The sequence below is a fragment of the Indicator indicator genome, chromosome 1 (assembly GCF_027791375.1).
Source record: "Indicator indicator isolate 239-I01 chromosome 1, UM_Iind_1.1, whole genome shotgun sequence".
Classification (NCBI taxonomy): Eukaryota; Metazoa; Chordata; class Aves; order Piciformes; family Indicatoridae; genus Indicator; species Indicator indicator.
In genome coordinates, this window is record NC_072010.1 from 114,268,860 (window position 1) to 114,287,075 (window position 18,216).

General features: G+C 41.6%; 1 protein-coding gene across 1 annotated transcript in view; it reads left to right on the forward strand.

Moving 5' to 3' along the window:
* The first annotated feature begins 7,871 nt into the window (after positions 1–7,871).
* The window catches only part of DOP1B (DOP1 leucine zipper like protein B), a 47,918-nt gene continuing 37,573 nt past the window's right edge, over positions 7,872–18,216 (forward strand). Inside the window, exons 1-3 of the mRNA XM_054389754.1 lie at positions 7,872–8,009; positions 17,140–17,321; positions 17,425–17,595. Coding sequence (XP_054245729.1) covers positions 7,872–8,009; positions 17,140–17,321; positions 17,425–17,595 — 491 coding nt within the window. The remainder of the gene's footprint in view (positions 8,010–17,139; positions 17,322–17,424; positions 17,596–18,216) is intronic.

Genomic DNA, 18,216 nt, shown 5'->3' on the forward strand with positions numbered 1-18,216 from the left:
ACTTCCCTCAGTAAATAATAAAAATGTAGCATAGCTTTATGATAGAAATGTCACATTTTAAATTACAAGGGACATTTCTAAACAAAATAGAAAAAAAATCTGACAAGTGACATAGGACTGGAACAGGCTTTTTCTGGGTATGAACCAGACACATCTATTTCAACATCATGTGAAAATTAATGTGAATGTTCATTAGACTGAAAGGCAGCCTGGCTGTCTCCAGAGGTTATTACATCAGTACATCTATTACTTGATCCAGTCCCAAGGGCCAGGATTTCGCATGGGCGGCACTGCCATGGTGCATATAACAAAATGATTTATGGCCTTTCCTGAAAGACAGTTTTTGAATAGTTAGTATGATAAACATGCTTTGAATTGGCATAATCTCTGATACAAAAGAAAAAGGAGGGGGAAAAGAAAAGAAAAGAACCCCAACAACACAGAACCAACCAACCAAACAAACAAAACAAACCAGCCTTCAGAGTTCTTTTTCAAAGTATTTCCCAACCATCAGATTTGTAAATATGAGAACAGAGGAAGTGGATTGTTCTGAAGATTGTTTGGGTTTGGGGCATGTTCTGACCAAAGCTTCTCAGCAGGCTGAGCACATCTATGGCCTCTCCACCAGGAGATGCTGTGGTGCCTGCCAGCAGTGGACCTGACACAGTAGGAGCCCAGGAGGATCCCTCTCCTCCACCTGACTGCCTGGTTCTTTGAAATTCTGGAAGACCTCTGTCTCATGGTAGAAGAGGCAAATTGGCTCAAAAGTTATGTGAAATCAGAATGAAATTAATATAGCTGGGCACCCACATACAACTGGTACAGTCAAAGAACACAAATTTGCAAGAACTGAAAAGGTAGCAAACCTCCAGAAACTAATCTAATAACATCCTAAGTAATATACTATATTTTAGAACATACATATCATGTGTTAAGGACATAATGAAAAACCAGGGATTCTTTGCTCTTGTTGGGCACATATTCAGAAGGACTGGTCTTCATTTCCAAGAACTATGCAATGCTACCTTTGAAAGTTACAAACCCCTACTATTTGGAAACCAAATCTTAAACTGATTATGTTGCAGTTTGGAAAGATAAGCTATGTTGATGCCCATGGTACTGAATATACCCACTGCGTTGTATACCTAAGGAAAAGTGTTACATTCCAATGATAAGTCAGTTTACTGTATCAGGAAAAAGCCCCACTTGAACTTAGAACCAAACTGACTGCATGCTCTAATACCACCCCATTTCTCATTAATTGTTCTTTAAAATGGTGACAGATCTGTAATAAAGCTGTGGATCGATGCAAAACATTTTAACCTCACAGAAAATTTCCCACTTACGCTACTCACTTCTCTGAGGTTACGCAACCTGAAAGGCAGGCATCCACACTGACCTCAGGGCTGCAGTCAGATGCTGACTTGGGTGGATCGAGCTGTGTGAAAGCTTGTAAGCAGCTGCTTAGACTTCGTAGCGAGGTAGCAAATGCTGGAGCTAGGCCCACAGTGCTATGTGGTACCTAGTCCAGCTTTTGCAGATGTACACAGATGGGACAGATGGGGAATGCAAGCACGATAGGAAGCCTTCCTATCTTTCCCATATTGCTCCTGTTCTGCTAGTGCATGCAGTCTCATTAGCTGCCAGTACCCATAACATTTATTTGCTAGAAGAACAACATACTAAATTGTATTGCTAAAATGTAGATAGGAAGCGGGAAGGCAGGTGGTCTCAAGAAAATGTGTGTTAACATAAAAGTTACTGGAGATCATTCCTGAAACAGTATCCATCAAAATCTTAACAGTTTCTATTCTGTCATCTGAATATCTACACTTTCCTTGATGTTTTTGAGCGACTTCAAATTATCAGGATTATGTTCTGCCTGCATGTTAAGAAAGGAATTAAAAAAAAAAAGGAAGAAGAAAAAGCTGAAAGCTGAAGTTACAGAATATGTTTCCAAAGCATAGATATCTTTGGTATGATGTTCTAGTATTTAAAGGGTGGTTACAAAGACAGGGACTCCCTTTTTAGAAGAAGGAGTCAAATGGAAAAGGAGAGGGGTAATGGATATAAGTTACTCCTGAGGAGTTTCCAATTACACACAAGAGGAAAACTTTTCACAAGAACTATCAGCCATTGGAATAATCTCCCCAGGGAAGTGGTGGATTCCCCAACATTGGACACTTTTAAGATTAGGCTGGACACGGTGCTGGGCCATCTTGTCTAGACTGTGCTTTTGCCAAGAAAGGTTGGACCAGATGATCCTTGAAGTCCCTTCCAACCTGGTACTCTATGATTCTGTGATCATGTATTTTATTTCTGTGGGTATTTTGATAGTTGTTTGGGATTGTTTTCTTCTGTAAGAATACTAAAGATCTAGCACACGAACTTCCTTTAAACCTTTTGTAAAGAACAGAGGGCTGCTTATATTGAACTTCAAATGTGACAACCAACCGAATCCCCGTGAGAGCCATGTCCACAAAATTTGTCAGAAGTGCTTCGTGCTAAAACTAGCTGGAACAGAAGCAAAACTGGCAAACGTGCCTTTGCCGACACGTTTTTGCTTTACTTCCCTTTGCTGGGGAAATGGGAGGTTGCGGCTCTGCGCAGCCGCCGCCTTGTTTCCAGACCAGCCGAAGCTGACGCATAAAGCGAAGGGAGGAGCACGGGCGAGACCAGTCGGCAAAGCGCCGTTCCGACGATTCTCGGGCAGCCTGGTGGCCGGCGGAGAACGGCCTGTGGCTGCGGGGCGCCAGCGACGGAGAACGTGAAAACGTGCGTCCCTGTCCCCTTTCGGCGGCGGTGCTCTTCGGGCCGCGCCGCCAGGGGGCGATCCCGCCCCGTCTTGGCCAGCGGGCTGTGCCATTTCCTCGTGAAGGGGTCGTGGTGGACCCGCTACGGGCTGTGGCGCTCATCGACAGTGACAGGTCCGTTGCGGCTCGGCGGCGAGTATAGTCAAGCGTGGCCTCCACTGGGCGAGGGTGTCTGGAGCATCCCTGCACCACTTTGCGGGCTTTCTTCTCCCCACGCTGTCTTCAGTGGTATCACCCCAGCTGCCGACTGCGGCGTGGCCCTGGCGGAGCGGGAGGGGTGAGGCTTTTTGGCTCCTTCTCGTTGCCATAGAGATTGCGGGGTGCTGTCCCCCTCGGCCCGCAGCGGGCTGGGACACGTCGCGCCGCCGCCGCCGCTGCAGACGCGGCAGGACTACGGGGCCCTTCGCAGGTAAGGGTGTGGCGGGGAAGAGAGCGCGGCCGGAATCGGCGGGAGAGCCGTCGGGTGTTTGGGGAAGGGCAGGTGGCAAAGGTGCCGGAACATGGAGGTGGCCCACCGGGGACCATTATGCAGCGAGGGCCGTCGGTGGCACTGCCTGGGAACAGCGCCGCTCGCCGCCGGCGGGAGAGCCCTCCCTGTCACCGCCGCTGCCGCAGCCGTACGGCCACGGCCGTCCCTGCTTGCCAGGTGAAGCTGAAGCTTCGCCGCGGTGCTGCGTGTCCTCAGAGGGAGGGCCTGGCGGACCCCCAGCTCGGTCCCGCAGGGTGGCGATCCTTGAGGGGGGCTTCCGTCCCGCTGTGGCTAAGCCTGGCGCGGGGCTGCGTGACCCTGCTGGGGGCCTGCCAAGCCGCAACCAGGCTCTGGAGCCATCAGTAACCCACGACGGGGAGCGGGGCGGGGAGGTTGCCCGCAGAGGCACCACATCCCGGGGAGGCAGCGTCTGATCCCTTGGGATCAGCGCCGAAGTGTCCACCTCGTCAACCTGCCTTAAGACAAGGCTGGAAGTTGATGAGTAGCTATTAACGTCGCCATTGACTAAGGAAGTTTGTGACCCGAGATTTGGAAGACGTGCCTGAAGGTCACTGGCAAGTGGCTTTTGTTTTGTTTTGTTTCGGTTTAATCTTCCTGCCTTTGTATATAGTTACAAACACGATCAATTTGCCGTATTTAGATTATTGGATTTTTTCCAACCTTGCTGACATTTAGCAGCGTGCATACACGAACATTATTGCACAGTAAATCATTAGGTCCATCACTGCTCTTCAGGGTGAGAATACACTATTCCCTTGTCTTTTCACAGCAAAGTCCAAAGAAGTGTCTTAAGAACTGAGTAACTCAGTTTTTTCCCACAGTTGAAGTTTTGTGTTGTGTTTGTGTTTTTTTTTTTCTTGAGTAGTACAAAAGATGAGGAAAAGGCAGAGGTACTTAACACCTTCTTTGCCTTAATCTTCAATAGTGGGACAGGTTGTCTTCAGGACAACTGGCCTCCTGAACTGGCAGATGAAGCCGGGGACCAGTATAGTTCCCCTGTAATCCAGGAGGAAGCGGTAAGGGACCTGCTGAACCACTTGGATCCTCAAAAGTCCATGAGACCAGATGGGATCCGTCCTAGGGTGCTGAGAGAGCTGGCAGATGAGCTGGCCAAGCCTCTCTCCATCATTTATCAGCAGTCCTGGCTCACAGGAGAGGTCCCTGATGACTGGAAGCTGGCCAATGTGGTGCCCATCCACAAGAAGGGCCAGAAGGAGGAACCGGGAAATTACAGACCTGTCAGCCTGACCTCAGTGCCAAGCAAGGTTATGGAATAGGTCATCTTGAGTGCAATTGAATAGAACCTACAGGATGGTCAAGGGATCAGGCCCAGCCAGCATGGATTTAGGAGGGGCAGGTCCTGCCTGACCAACCTGATCTGCTTTTATGATCAAGTTACCCACCTGGTGAATGCGGGGAAGGCTGTGGATGTAGTCTACCTGGACTTCAGCAAAGCCTTTGTCACCGTCTGCCACAACAAGCTCCTGGCAAAGCTGGCAGCTCGTGGCTTGGACAGATTCACTCTGAAATGGGTCAAAAACTGGCTGGAGGGCCGGGCCCAGAGAGTGGTGGTGAATGGTGCCACATCCATTTGGTGGCCAGTCACTAGTGGTGTCCCCCAGGAATCAGTGCTGGACCCCATCCTGTTCAGTATCTTTATTGATGATCTGGACAAGGGAATTGAGTCCATCATCAGTAAGTTTGCAGATGACACCAAGCTAGGAGCAGGTGTTGATCTGTTGGAGGGTAGAAGGACCCTGCAGAGGAACCTTGACAGGCTGGATGGGTGGGCAGAGGCCAATGGGATGAGATTTAACAAGGCTAAGTGCAAGGTTCTACACTTTGGCCACAACAACCCCATGCAGCGCTGCAGGCTGGGGACAGAGTGGCTGGAGAGCAGCTAGAAAGGGACCTGGGGGTGTTGGTTGATAGTAGGCTGAACATGAGCCAGCAGTGTGCCTAGGTGGCCAGGACTGCCAATGACATCCTGGCCTGTATCAGGAATAGCGTGGCCAGCAGGACAAGGGAGGTTATTCTTCGCCTGCACTCAGCGCTGGTCAGGCCACACCTTGAGTACTGTGTCCAGTTCTGGGCTCCTCAAGTTCAAGAGAGATGTTGAGGTACTGGAACGTGTCCAGAGAAGGGTGATGAAGCTGGTGAGGAGCCTGGAACACAAACCCTATGAGGAGAGGCTGAGGGAGCTGGGGTTGTTTAGCCTGGAGAAGAGGAGGCTCAGGGGTGACCTCATTGCTGTCTGCAACTACCTGAAGGGAGGTTGTAGGCAGGTGGGGGTTGGTCTCTTCTCCCAGGCAACCAGCAGCAGAACGAGGGGACACAGTCTCAAGCTGTGCCAGGAGAGGTATAGGCTGGATATTAGGAGGAAGTTCTTCACAGAGAGAGTGATTTGCCATTGGAATGGGCTGCCCAGGGAGGTGGTGGAGTCGCCGTCCCTGGAGGTGTTCAAGAGGAGACTGGATGAGGCACTTAGTGCCGTGGTCTGGTTAATTGGATAGGGCTGGGTGATAGGTTGGACTGGATGATCTTGGAGGTCTCTTCCAACCTGGTTGCGTCTATGATTCTGTTTTACCCTTGGAACCTAATTTTACTTAAATAGACCAGATTTTAATGCTATGAGAATGCTTTAAGACATGATTTTTTTGTAGAATATTAAAGTGCTGTTGGTAATTTGATTGATTCCTGTTCTCTAAGTGGGTTCATGCCAGTATATTGCATTTACAAATGAAGACATTTGATGTGTTCAGCAAAACAGCTGTCCAATTCTAAATGATCTGGACACATCTCTTATTTATGAATGTGGCAGTACTCTTGACTTAGCAAAATGCTGGTAGGATACTTCCTATCTCATGCTTTGTTCCAGGAAGTGTAAATACAATCCAGTGGTCCAGTGATTAAGGTACTTACTCGAGATGAGGGAAAATTTCTTTCCTGCTCGTTTTGGGGCAGTGTTTATATCAGATTGCTCATAATTTTTGCAGGCAGTACATTGGGGTTTATAAACTTTGTTAGGTTTTATGGGAGGGTTGATATTTTGTTAAATCCTTGTTGGAGCGTGGATAGCTGTATCTTGGATAAATATTGCACCCTGCAAGGCAGTGGGATTTTTTTTCCCTTTAATTCTCTCAGCTGTAAGAAGCAATGCATACATCCTGGTGAAAACAGAAAATTAAACTTCTACTATAGCAAAACGAGCGAAAACAACCAATCAGACATGGCCCTGATGACACTGTGTGAGGATACCTTTTTTTTTTTTTCCATAGAGGTGTATCTGGATTGGCTGACATAAGGTAGTTGTATTGGCAATGGCTGAATCCTATCAAGGGAGTGCATAGGTGGCTTAAAATCCCTTCTCTTTCATGGCTGCTTCCAACATTTCTCTGCTTCTGAGAGTTTGCTACCAAAAAACTTAATTTGAAGTAGTTACTGTTGATTATGAAGTTAAAAAGAGATACAAAATTGGTGGCTATTCTTTGGGGGTATTTTTAAGCTGTAAGAGCAGACCAGCTTTAAAAGAATATACAGGACTAATTAGATTTATTTTTATGTCTTAACAGTAGTAAACTAAATGCAGAAACACTATGTTTTGTCACAGGGCTGTACTTTCTTTTCAGTATCAGTTATGTGGTATAGATTGACCTAAACCTGGCTTTCCTAAACCTAAGTATCTCTGTAGAACAATATTTTTACATTAGAAGAGTACTTTTATATTCGCTGACAGGAAAACTAGTGTCATAGCTGTCATTAGCTGACAGGAAAACTAGTGCAGGAGTGAAGGTGTGACTTTTCAGTATGCAAAATCCAAGCACATTTGTTTCCTATTATTCTAAAAGAGGTGCCTTTTGGGGGTTTAATCTAAATGTATTGCAGAACATGAGAAAATCAAGTTTGGATAACTTATTTTTCCTCTGTAAAAAAAAAAAAAGTATGGATAGGTTTTTTTTGTGAAATAAAGGAAGATTAGAATCCATGCATTGACACTTAGACACGATGCCTTAGTCTTGCACTTTAGCATCTGCTGACAAATTGAGACACAAAGTTTTGAGAGCTCCTTCTGCTGAGGGCTAAGAGGCTCTTTAATGGGATTCCTCTGGAAAGGAATCCTCTGTATTTTGATATGAAATGTTTCGCATTCCACCGCTACAGGTAACCTTTCAAAACACTTCACAGATAAAAAAATTATTTCGTTCTCCCTAACTCCTTGTCAGCGCTTTGGCTGTTTATAGTGAGACTTTGTATTACTTCCCTTTGTTATTGTGCGAGAGATCCACCTGCATGGAGGGAAAAAAACGTTTCGTAAATAGGGAAATGTGACTACAAGGCTTTTAAAACAGGCAGTGGGGAGTAGGAGTCATGCCTGTTAAACTATTTTTAACTTCGTGTGTTGAAACTTGCTCAGATGACCTATTTATTGTGATCCATCATTGCTTCTGCATATTTATTGTTATCTTCTAATACTTTAGTTTGCCTGAACTTCAGTGCAGGTTATCTTTTTGTAAATGTGTGCGTGTTTTAGCTTACCAGGACATTTCACCTTGCTATGAGAACTGAGGATGGATCCAGAAGAGCAGGAGCTACTTGGTGATTACAGATACAGAAATTATTCTTCAGCGATTGAGAAAGCCTTACGAAACTTTGAGTCATCAAGTGAATGGGCGGATCTTATATCTTCTCTTGGCAAGCTCAATAAGGTAAAGTGTCACAGGAATATTTTTTTCTTTTTGTTTTTCCTTTTTTCTTTTTAATTTTCATGTTTTTACTAACTTTTCTGTAAATTACAGTACTTAGAAAAATGGAAAATCCACTTGAGAAATGTAGTTCATAAAGGAAGGGTAATGGAAGCAGCTAAGTCAGTATCTTTTATATAAATGTGAGAAATTCTGGTAAAACCAACAAGTTTTCCTTCAAGTGGTGTTTGTTTCCTTTATATAGTTAAGTAAATTTAGTCTTTGCATCGAAGAAATCCCCAAGATGCTGTTTATTCACTCTAGAGCAGTTAAAAAAGAGTTTATATAGAACAAGAGGTCAAAAATTTTCGTATATATTCTGAGTCAAAATTTATAATATAAAGATCACTGCTACTTGACCATGCACTTCCCATGTATTCGAGGAAGTAATTGATTTGCTGCTTTTGTATGATCATGGAAAATAATGGCCTAATATAGGAAGAAAGATGACTTCTGTGGGAAAACAACTTGTCCTCCTGCCTGAGAAACAAAGTGTGTGGTGTTTGTGTCCCATTTAGTCTCTTCTAACATAAGTTCTTCCTGAGTGTGGCGGGACAAAAGTAGCTACAGTCATTAAGGAAACAGAGATGGGAGGGGGCAACTCCTACAGAATTCATAAGGAAACATCTGTTGTTACCTGATAGATGCCTCACATGACTTTGCTGTTGTTGCTAAACCTTAATTCTACAGAGTTTTCAAGGGGGAGGAGAATCCATAGAATTACAGAATTATGGAATATCTCAAGTTGGAAGAGACCCATAGAATTATCAAGTCCATTTCCATGCTCTTCACAGGACTACCTAAATTTAAACCATATGACTAAATGCATCATCCATATGTTCCTTGAAGTTTGACAGGCTTGGTGCTCTGACCAATTCTCTGAGAAGACTGCTGCAGTGACCCACCACCCTCTCAGCAAAGAACCTTTTCCTAATGTCCAGTCTGAACTTTCCCTGATAAAGCTTCATTCCATTTCCTTGTGTCCTATCACTAGTCACCAGAGAGAGATAAGCATTTCCCCTTCTGCTGCCCCCCTTGAGGAAGTTGTAGACTGTGATGGAGGACATCCTTCAGCCTTCTCTTCTCCAACAAAATTACCTTAGCTGCTTCTTGTAAGTCTTCCCTTTCAGGCTTTTCACCATCTTGGTCACCCTCCTCTGGACACTCTGTAATAGTTTGATACCCTTCCTATACTGAGGCACCCAAAACTGTACTCAGTACTGGGTCAGACCAGTGGTACAGTTGCCTCCTTCAACCAGCCAAATATGCTGTGCTTGGTGCACTCCAGGACACAGTCAACCTTTTTGGCTGCCAGGGCACACTGTTGACTCATGTTCAACTTGTCATTGACCCAAACCCCTAGATCTCTTTTTACAAGGCTGCTCTCTAGCTGGTATCCCCCAGTTTGTATATATAACTAGGGTTATCCCATCACAGATGGAGAATCTGGCACTCGCTCTTGCTGAGTTTCATGTGATTGGTGATTGCCCTGCTCTCTGGTCTACCCAAGTCTCTCCAGAAGGCCTCTCTGCACCCTAGGGAGACCACAGCTCCTTCTAGGTTAGTATCTTTAGCAAACTGACGTGATGAACACTCAGTTCCTGTATCCAGGTCTTTTATAGAAATTTTAAAGAGCACTGGCCCTAAAATTGAACCCTGAGGAACCCCTCTGATGACTGGCTGCCATCCTGGTAGAATGCCAACTACTACAACCCTTTGAGGCCAACCCGTCAGCCAGTTGCTCAGCCAGCATATGTGCACTTGTCTAGCTGTGTGCTGGGCAGTTGATCCAGGAGGATACCATAATGGACAGTATCAAAACCTTTGCTAAAATAAAAAAGATCCCACATCTACTGGCTTCCCTTGGTTGACTAGAAGGGTGACCTTTTCATAAAAGGAAATTAAGTTGATTAAGCAGGACCTTCCTCTGGTGAACTCATGCTGGCTATGGCCAATGTCTACATATCTCTCAAATGTTTTTGAGTCACTCACAGAATAGCTCCATAGCTCTCCATAATTTTACCAGGTGCTGAAGTGTGTAGTTACCAGGGTCTTCCTCCTTACTCTTCTTGAAAATTTGGACAATGTTTTTCAAATTGAGTGTTTTTTAAAGGCAGCCATGTTCTCTCCAGAGGAGAGAAGATGGATGTTACCCTGCCTTCACTGTTTCATCCCGATTCTTGCTGAGTCAATAAGGTAGGCCAGGGACCTTCCAAATGCTTCTCTCAAAAGGGAAAAGAAGAAATAATTCAACTGAGATATTTCTTATCTGTGGCAAGAGGTAGACTTTGATCTTTTTGTTTGATCTACATGAACACACTAAACTGATTAACACTTATCTGAAACTCTTACTCTGTAGCAGCATGGTAGAAACCAAGCAAAAAGGCTTGTTACATCAGTCCATCTGCTGTGGTGTTTTATGGACTTAATCATTTTAGGAGCTTAAGACTTGGTAGAGCAAATCATCTCCAGAGTTCATCAGCTTCTGTCTGTTATCTGAAGATAAGGATGCCAAGGGAATGTGCTGCCAAGCAGAGGACTGTGAAATAAAATATCAATAACTATTCTCTTAACTCCTGTGATTACTTGGTCTCTTACATCCTAAAACCTAAATATTGTTGTTGAGTTCTGTTAGCATTAAGGGGAGTAGAAGGTGTTCCTCACATAAAAGCATAATTTCTTCTTTTTGATGTGAATGAATGAGCAGTAAGAGAATGGGTAAGAGGGAGGAGATCAACAGTATCTCAATGTTAAAAATGTTTTGAAACACTGAACATGGTTATGTTCAGGAACCTGGACATCAGTATCTGGTGTGCAGTAATGCCTCTTATTAAGCAAATGTGAAAATGCTGAGAAGGGGAGAGGCTGAGTAACTTCAGGAGTTCCAGAAGTATTTTTCATACTTCAAGAACAGCATGGAAGATCTATTTTAAGCTTATGCTTCTGAAGTATCTTTGTATTTGTTATCCAGGACAGTATTTTTGACTTTAACTGTGTCCTCTTGCTTATGTAGGTATAGTATTTTCTGAGGCTTTTTCTCCTATTGGCAGGAGTCCCACAAGTTAACACCCACACACGAACCCTTATTTCTATGGAAGCTGAGTGGCATTGTCCTTTTAATCCAAAGTCTGCAGAAAGCAGCACAGGGTCTTCCTGTTTAAAGACAAGGAAAAAGGAATGGAGGTTGCTGTCCAGATCCCTTTGGCCTTGACTGAAACAAGTGACCATGGAGCTCTTGCTGCAGTTAGTTTTGGTGAAAAGAAAGTTCTTCTACTTCTTTTTGTTACTACATAGCTACCAAGGTTAAACTGAAGGTTGTTTTTCACAGTTTCTGTGTTGTTTCTATGATTCTAACTGATGTTTTGCAGTGACTTGTAGAACCAGGAAAGCATCAGAGAAACCAGTTGTCTTCAGTCTTAATGGTCACCCAAATGGGTCAGTTTGTAGATCTGGAAAGACTATTTTTTGTCACTTAAAGGAGATGAGCCTTATCTAACTTCAGATGACTTTGATGTGGGTAGCTTCACCTTGAATCACTTTTAGGCAAGGAGAGAAATAAGGGGTTTTATTTTTTGTTGTTGCTGTGACTCATCTCTTGCTATTTAAAGTAGGTCAAATGAATGATGTCCTAAAATTGCATATGTTCCTCACTGGCTTTATAGGGAGCCTAAGGTGAGTTACTACAGTGCTGTCCATGTTTTTAGCTGACCTAGGCTTCTGTGGTTAGGTAAGATGAATCTCCCCTGAACTGTTCTGAACAGAATTGCAGGTACCAAGTGTGAGCATGAGCAAAGGATGGAGAGAAACTTCATTTCCTAACAAAAGCTGGAGTTTGCACAATTCACTAACATATGCTGCACCCTGAGTTTGTAATGGAAAGATTTTTGAATTTTAATTTGTGTAATGCAGGTCTTATGCATCATCATAACAAAAGAGAAACTTCATAGAAGAATATAAATAGATGCAAACAGGTGGATTAAACAGACAGTAAAATGGATATTCATGTTTCAAAGAGGGGCTTCAGATTTGCCTTCAAACTCACTCATATTCCACTTGTATATATTATAAAGTTAGGAAAATCCAAGTTCGTAGTTGTTGGGTTTTTTTAATCTAGATTATAGGCATATATTTTCTAGAAATTTTAACTCTGGGTACAGGCAAACCATATAGATGAGTGACACAGTTTACAGAACAAAGAACAGAGCAGTAGTAAGTATTGGATTGCACAGCCTGCTTTTGTAAGGAAAATGTGAAAGGAGGTTTTCAAAAAGAGTCTCTAAAATGTACTGATTCACAGGAAAGCACACAATCTTACTGTGGTTTTGGCAAGTGATACTCCCCTGCTTCTTCATTTAATCTGTATATATTTAAAAACAACACCAACAAAAACCCAAACAAGAAAACCAACAAACCTACCAAAAAACCCCATCTTGCATCTGTGTGACAGCAATAATGGACAGGATTTTGCCATGCATATTGGCAGAAATATCTCCATCAGCAATTTTTCAGCAGTATTTGGTATGGAACTCGCACTGAAGTTTTGCTGGTGACTGTTGCCAGTGAGCCTGGGTGGCAAGCAGTCTGGCTTTTCTGAGAAAGATGTGAATTTATAGTTATTGTTCACTGTGAGAACAAAATATTATAACTTTTGAAAAATTATTTTTTTTCTAGAGGGATTAATTTTCTGTTTACATCACAGTTGACTTGCTCGGTAGTGATAGTAATGTTTGCTCTGAAAGAGCATTTTCAAGCTGCTTTTTTATCCTTAGACAACATAATACAAATGTGTAAATGCACAGACTGTAAGTTCTTACAATAATGAGTTTTAGTCTTTAGTCCGTAATTTCAAAGGTTTGGGATTTTGGTTTGCATTTTAAATTTGGGTTTCCATAGAAAGTAAGTAAATTACTTTTAGTTTCTGTAGGCATTTATTGCTTCAAAAACGTGAAGGTGAATATGATCTTAACCAAACACTTGATCTATTTGAAGGGAAAGGGGAAAGAGCATAAAAATCACTGTAGCTGCACAACCATTGCTTGTTTCAGCAGTAACTTTTAATGTTACAATAATGTTTTTGAGGAGAAAGAAGAAAAGGATTCTTTTCGAAAATGGATTTAATGAGCATAGCTGTTAATTACATCGGTTAGTTCATATGAGAACTCCAACTGCCATGGCTTTAGAACAGCTGCCTGCCAAATTACAAACACAAGCACCACTTGCCTTCTGTTGAATGTAAGCCTTATCTCTTTGAGAAGGGAAGCTTTGCCTCTTAATTGCTTTATGGAGCTTCACCACACCCGATGCACAAATGCGACGTGCAGAGCTAGGGATACTTGAAACGTTTTCTTTTTCCCCTTTTTTGAATATAACTCCAACTCCTTGTTTACAATTTCTTCACAACCATCTTTGAACTTCATGCTGCTATTTTTATGGAAGCTGGAGCTTTGTTTGGTATTTTTTAAATTATTTGGAAAATATATCAGTGGAAAATGAGATCACAGGCTCTCCTCCCCCTCACCTCCAAACCACTGTGGTGTAAAACAAGAGTATAGTATCTCCCAGTTGAAGATAATCTTATAAATTGATGGATGTGCTGCATTTTTTCTGTAATTCTAGTTACGTAAATAAAAACATTTGCTTGGAGATTTTTATGTCCAGGCAAAATGATCTAACCCATCTCTACTGGTGCTATAAAGCAGTGCAGAATGACTTAAACCAGTACCTGTGGAAATGTGAATACGTCTCTGTGTGTGTGATTAATTTTAAGGCACATGTATACGTTGCTGCAAAGAACAGGTAGTTTTCCCTTTGTATTCAAAGAAACTGAGCATGCAAATGTGTTAGAAAGTGTTTAGTGTCTATAATGTTTCTATTCAGTCATAAAGAAAAAGAACCTCTAAAAAGTTGAAAACTGGATGCTACATGTGGACACAAGCCATTACTTTGTATGTCTCATTTTTTCTTGACGTACTAATTAAGGTCTTTGTTTTAAAAGCCAATGGTAGGTCAAATACTTCTTGTTTTTCTGGGATTGTTGCTTTCTCAGTGATCTGTGAAAAACAGACTCTGTCGTGATATATTAAGTGTGGCCTGCTTGCTGGCACTTCAGGCTTCTCAAGCCAACCCTTCCTAGGAATTCCAGTGACATTTACCTCTTCTGCCACTGTAACTGTTCATGTGGAAAGTAGTTGGAGACAAGGAGGGAAAGTAGATCGTGAATGGGCTTCAGCCCATATGTAACTAAAGACAATGAAATTAAGCTCACAACAATCAAATGATGGGTGCATAATAGAAGTTGAAACCTGTGAGCAGAGTTGTCCACCTGTAGCCGTTAGTGTTGGATTCTGAATGTGGAAGCAATGGTTTGAGATGGGATCTTCATGTGCATACAATGCCAGCAATATTAGGCTTGCTACCACAACATTTGACTATCTGTAACAGCTGAAATTATGATGCCTTTTCAGCTGTCCTAGATCTCACATACAGTGAGAACTCTTTTTCGATTGTGGAAGCTGAGGATATTTAAAAATCAATCTTCTTAGCTTTGCCTTTTGACTCACCGAGGCTAATTAGCATTTAGAAATATGTGTAATCTGTCATTCTTATTTCAGTGAATAGTTTTAGATCCATTTGCTAATTAATGTCTTTCAACCCTTTTAAAATTGTTTGAGCCCTGCAGTTCTAGGGAAGCTGTTAAGAACCTGAACCTTTCAGCAAAGTAGCAGCCAGCACACCTCTTCTGCTGGAATGGCTCTTGATCCATCCACAGTCTTGTAATGTATTGCAGTGTGATTTAAAATGCTTTGCATCTACTGGAAGATCAGAAACAACTGTTAAGCAAGAACATCCACTTTTGGGGAGAATTGTAGCTCATGTCCAACTGTGTATTTCTTAAACCCAAGTTGGGAAAAAAATGCTACATGCTTTTGAGGAGAGACTTTCATCTCCAAATCATTCTAATGTCATGGGCAGAAGCTCTCAATTTTTGTATGAAGAACATAATAAATGTCTTCAAATTTTGCTTCCTGTATAGAGATGTCTTCTAACTCTTTAGGTGAAGCAGCATGGTTGGCACACATACATGAATATAGCTTTGTTCTGAGTTAGTCTCACCTGTTGGAATGTGGACATATAAAGGTTTCAGAGCTACCCAGGAGAAATACTTAACACTGAGTTATCCCTGAATATCCACTATTCAAATCTTAAGGTGCCTGGAGTACTTTTTCGTTTTCTGACTACATGTTTTCATTAGCTATACTGGGTGTTTGGGGAAGGAGAGTTCTTATTTGCTTATTTGCTGGGAGAGATTTACTTTACATCTTTAGGAAATGAAATAAGATGGTTTTTTTTTCTGTGTGTGAGAGAGGGTGAATGTTCTCATTTTCTGCCTAGTTGATATTTAAATTTTAACTGATAGATTATTAAAATGGTGTTTGTTCAATCTGAAGTTTGAGGGGAAAATATTTACCACTGGCATTATTTTTGTTGTAATTGCTGCCTTTTATATATACAGAGGGTGTGGGCAAATACATATCAGCCAATATAAATAGAATGTTTCAAAGTCCAGCTTTCAAGTACTCTTCAAAATTATTACATGTATCAAGGCTTTCACTCTTTAATATTGAAATAAATATTACTCATGTAATACATGAGTAAATGTCTCAAATGCAAAAGATATAAAAGATAACTTCACAAACATAACCTGGTTTATTTTCATTTATGAAATACTGCTGGATTCTTGCACTCTAGTTTTTAGTACCTATTAAAATTCAGATCTCGTGTTCATAGTGGGGGAGGGAAGGAAAGAAATTAATTGGCTCTAAATTGCATCAGTAGTCTGTGTATTTAAGAATGGAGCCACCTTTCTATTTACTGTTGTTTCAACTTCTCAGCCTTTTTCTTCCTGAGTAAATTTTTTTACTATAAATGCTTTACTAACAGCTGGTCTCAGTTTAGGCAAGGCAGCAAATGGAAGAAATAATGCAATAATAGTCACACAGATTCCTAGCTCACCAACTGCAGTCTTAAATGATAAGTTTCACACACCTTTGAAAGCTGATGGGTTTTATCTCTTCCTCTTACCGCTGCTGCTAAGAGTATTCAGCATTCAAGTGAATGCTGTGACAACTGCAGAACTGTTTTGCTGTTTCTTGGAAATGAACAAATAAAGGTTGGTTCAGTCATATGCTGCTTTTTCAAAACTCCTTTTCACTTAGGATAGAACAACCTCAAATTAAAACAATTACGTAGGATAAGAACATGACTTAACCTTTGGGAGAGTCAAGAATTTGCCTAATCCTGAAACCATCCCAAATGTTAATCTGTGGTGAAACATCTGTGTGTTTTAGCAGAGGCAAGCAAAGGCTAAAGTGCCATTTACTTGCAACTTGTTTCTGTAATTGTCTCTGCATTGAGGAGACTTACATAATTACCCTGCTAAAATGCATGCATTGCTCAAGGAAAAGAGTAATCTTTCCAAAGAAAGGTGCTACAGTTTGTATGTTCCAAAGAGCTGGCCTGTCTGCAATACTAATTATTTTATTTCCTGTCTTGGAGATCTTTTACTGATATGTCAGTACAGTGACTATACTTAGTAAAGGTTACTGAAAGCAGCCACATACAATTACAGATAAATTCTAAGGCGTTATTCTGACTTTTTTGCTTGGAAGGTTATTTGCTTGTGTTTCAGCTGTGCATGAAATGAAAATCTGCAAGAAAAGGTAGTTATTTAATTCTTACTTATTTTTTAATAACTTACAAATTCCCTGTCCTTAAAAACTGAGATGTTCTTCTTGTCACTTACCCCCTTCCCCTGGAGACAGGATAAGGGTATGCTGTTCCTACCCTGTTCTTTGACTTCTGTTTCCAGCCTCTAAGCAAAGTAAGACCAGACTTTTCTAGATTGGTCATGACTGATTCCGTATGAAAATTCACTTGTGGTATTCTGCTGTTTCAGTGTAACAAAATGCATTTATGAGAGAATATAGGAGAAAGTCCTGAATACATTTAGTTCTTCTCATTCTTTGGCATGCACTCATCATATACATCATCTTTTCTATTACAGCTATTTATTCTTATCTTTTTTCTTTCACAGGCTCTTCAGAGTAACCTGAAGTATTCTCTATTGCCAAGACGGCTGATCATCAGCAAAAGATTATCTCAGTGTCTGCATCCAGCACTGCCTAGTGGAGTGCATTTAAAGGCACTAGAAACCTATGAAATAATCTTTAAAATCATTGGGACAAAATGGCTTGCCAAGGATTTATTCTTATACAGGTAAACTTTTCTTTAAAGGTGTATGCATTTCACAGTCTGTTTCAATTAAGTACTTTTTTCTTACCTTTCTTTTTCTTGTTTTTGTTTGTTTGTTTTAATACAGCTCTGGTTTGTTTCCTTTGCTGGCAAATGCAGCAATGTCAGTGAGGCCTGTTCTCCTTGGTTTGTATGAAAAATACTTCCTTCCTCTCCAAAAGTCCCTCTTGCCTGGTCTTCAAGCCTTTGTAATTGGACTGCTGCCTGGATTGGAAGAAGGATCAGAGATTTATGACAGGTGACAATAAATATTAATTTTAAAGCATTATGCAGTGTTTCACTTTCCTAGGAAATTTCTGTCAGCTCTCTATAGAAGGCTTTATAAAGAGCTTCTAGGGGTAGAAAAATAGTGAGTCCCTGAAAAATGCAATGAATAGGTTTGAAGTAGAATAACTCTTTCCCCTTCTATTTTCATCTCAGGAGGAGAATTGGAGAGAAGAGGAAAAGGAGGGTTAAAAATAGATGTGCTGAAAGACATTAATAAAATCAATTTCTTAAAACTCCACTGAACTCCTTAATAATTAACCTGACTCCCCAAGCCACTGCTCTGTCAATAAGTTCTATTTAAGTATTGTAACACAAGAGAGAAGCTGAATTCTTTCCAGTCTTTCTGTAGCAGTTACTTACCCTCAGGTAACACAGGCAAGAGGCAACTCTTGTAAAATCTGCTGTGGAAAAAAGTTTCTCTCCTACCTCTAAGCTGCTTTTGCAGAAAGGATGGTTCTTTTATGGATCTCCTGAGAGAAACCAAGAAGGATCTGAGTAGCTGGTTTGGGAAAAGCCCTTGACTTGACTTTTATTTTGCTTACATGTGTAGGAGGAAAAGTTAGAAATATACGAAAGGAGGAAGAAAAAGCAA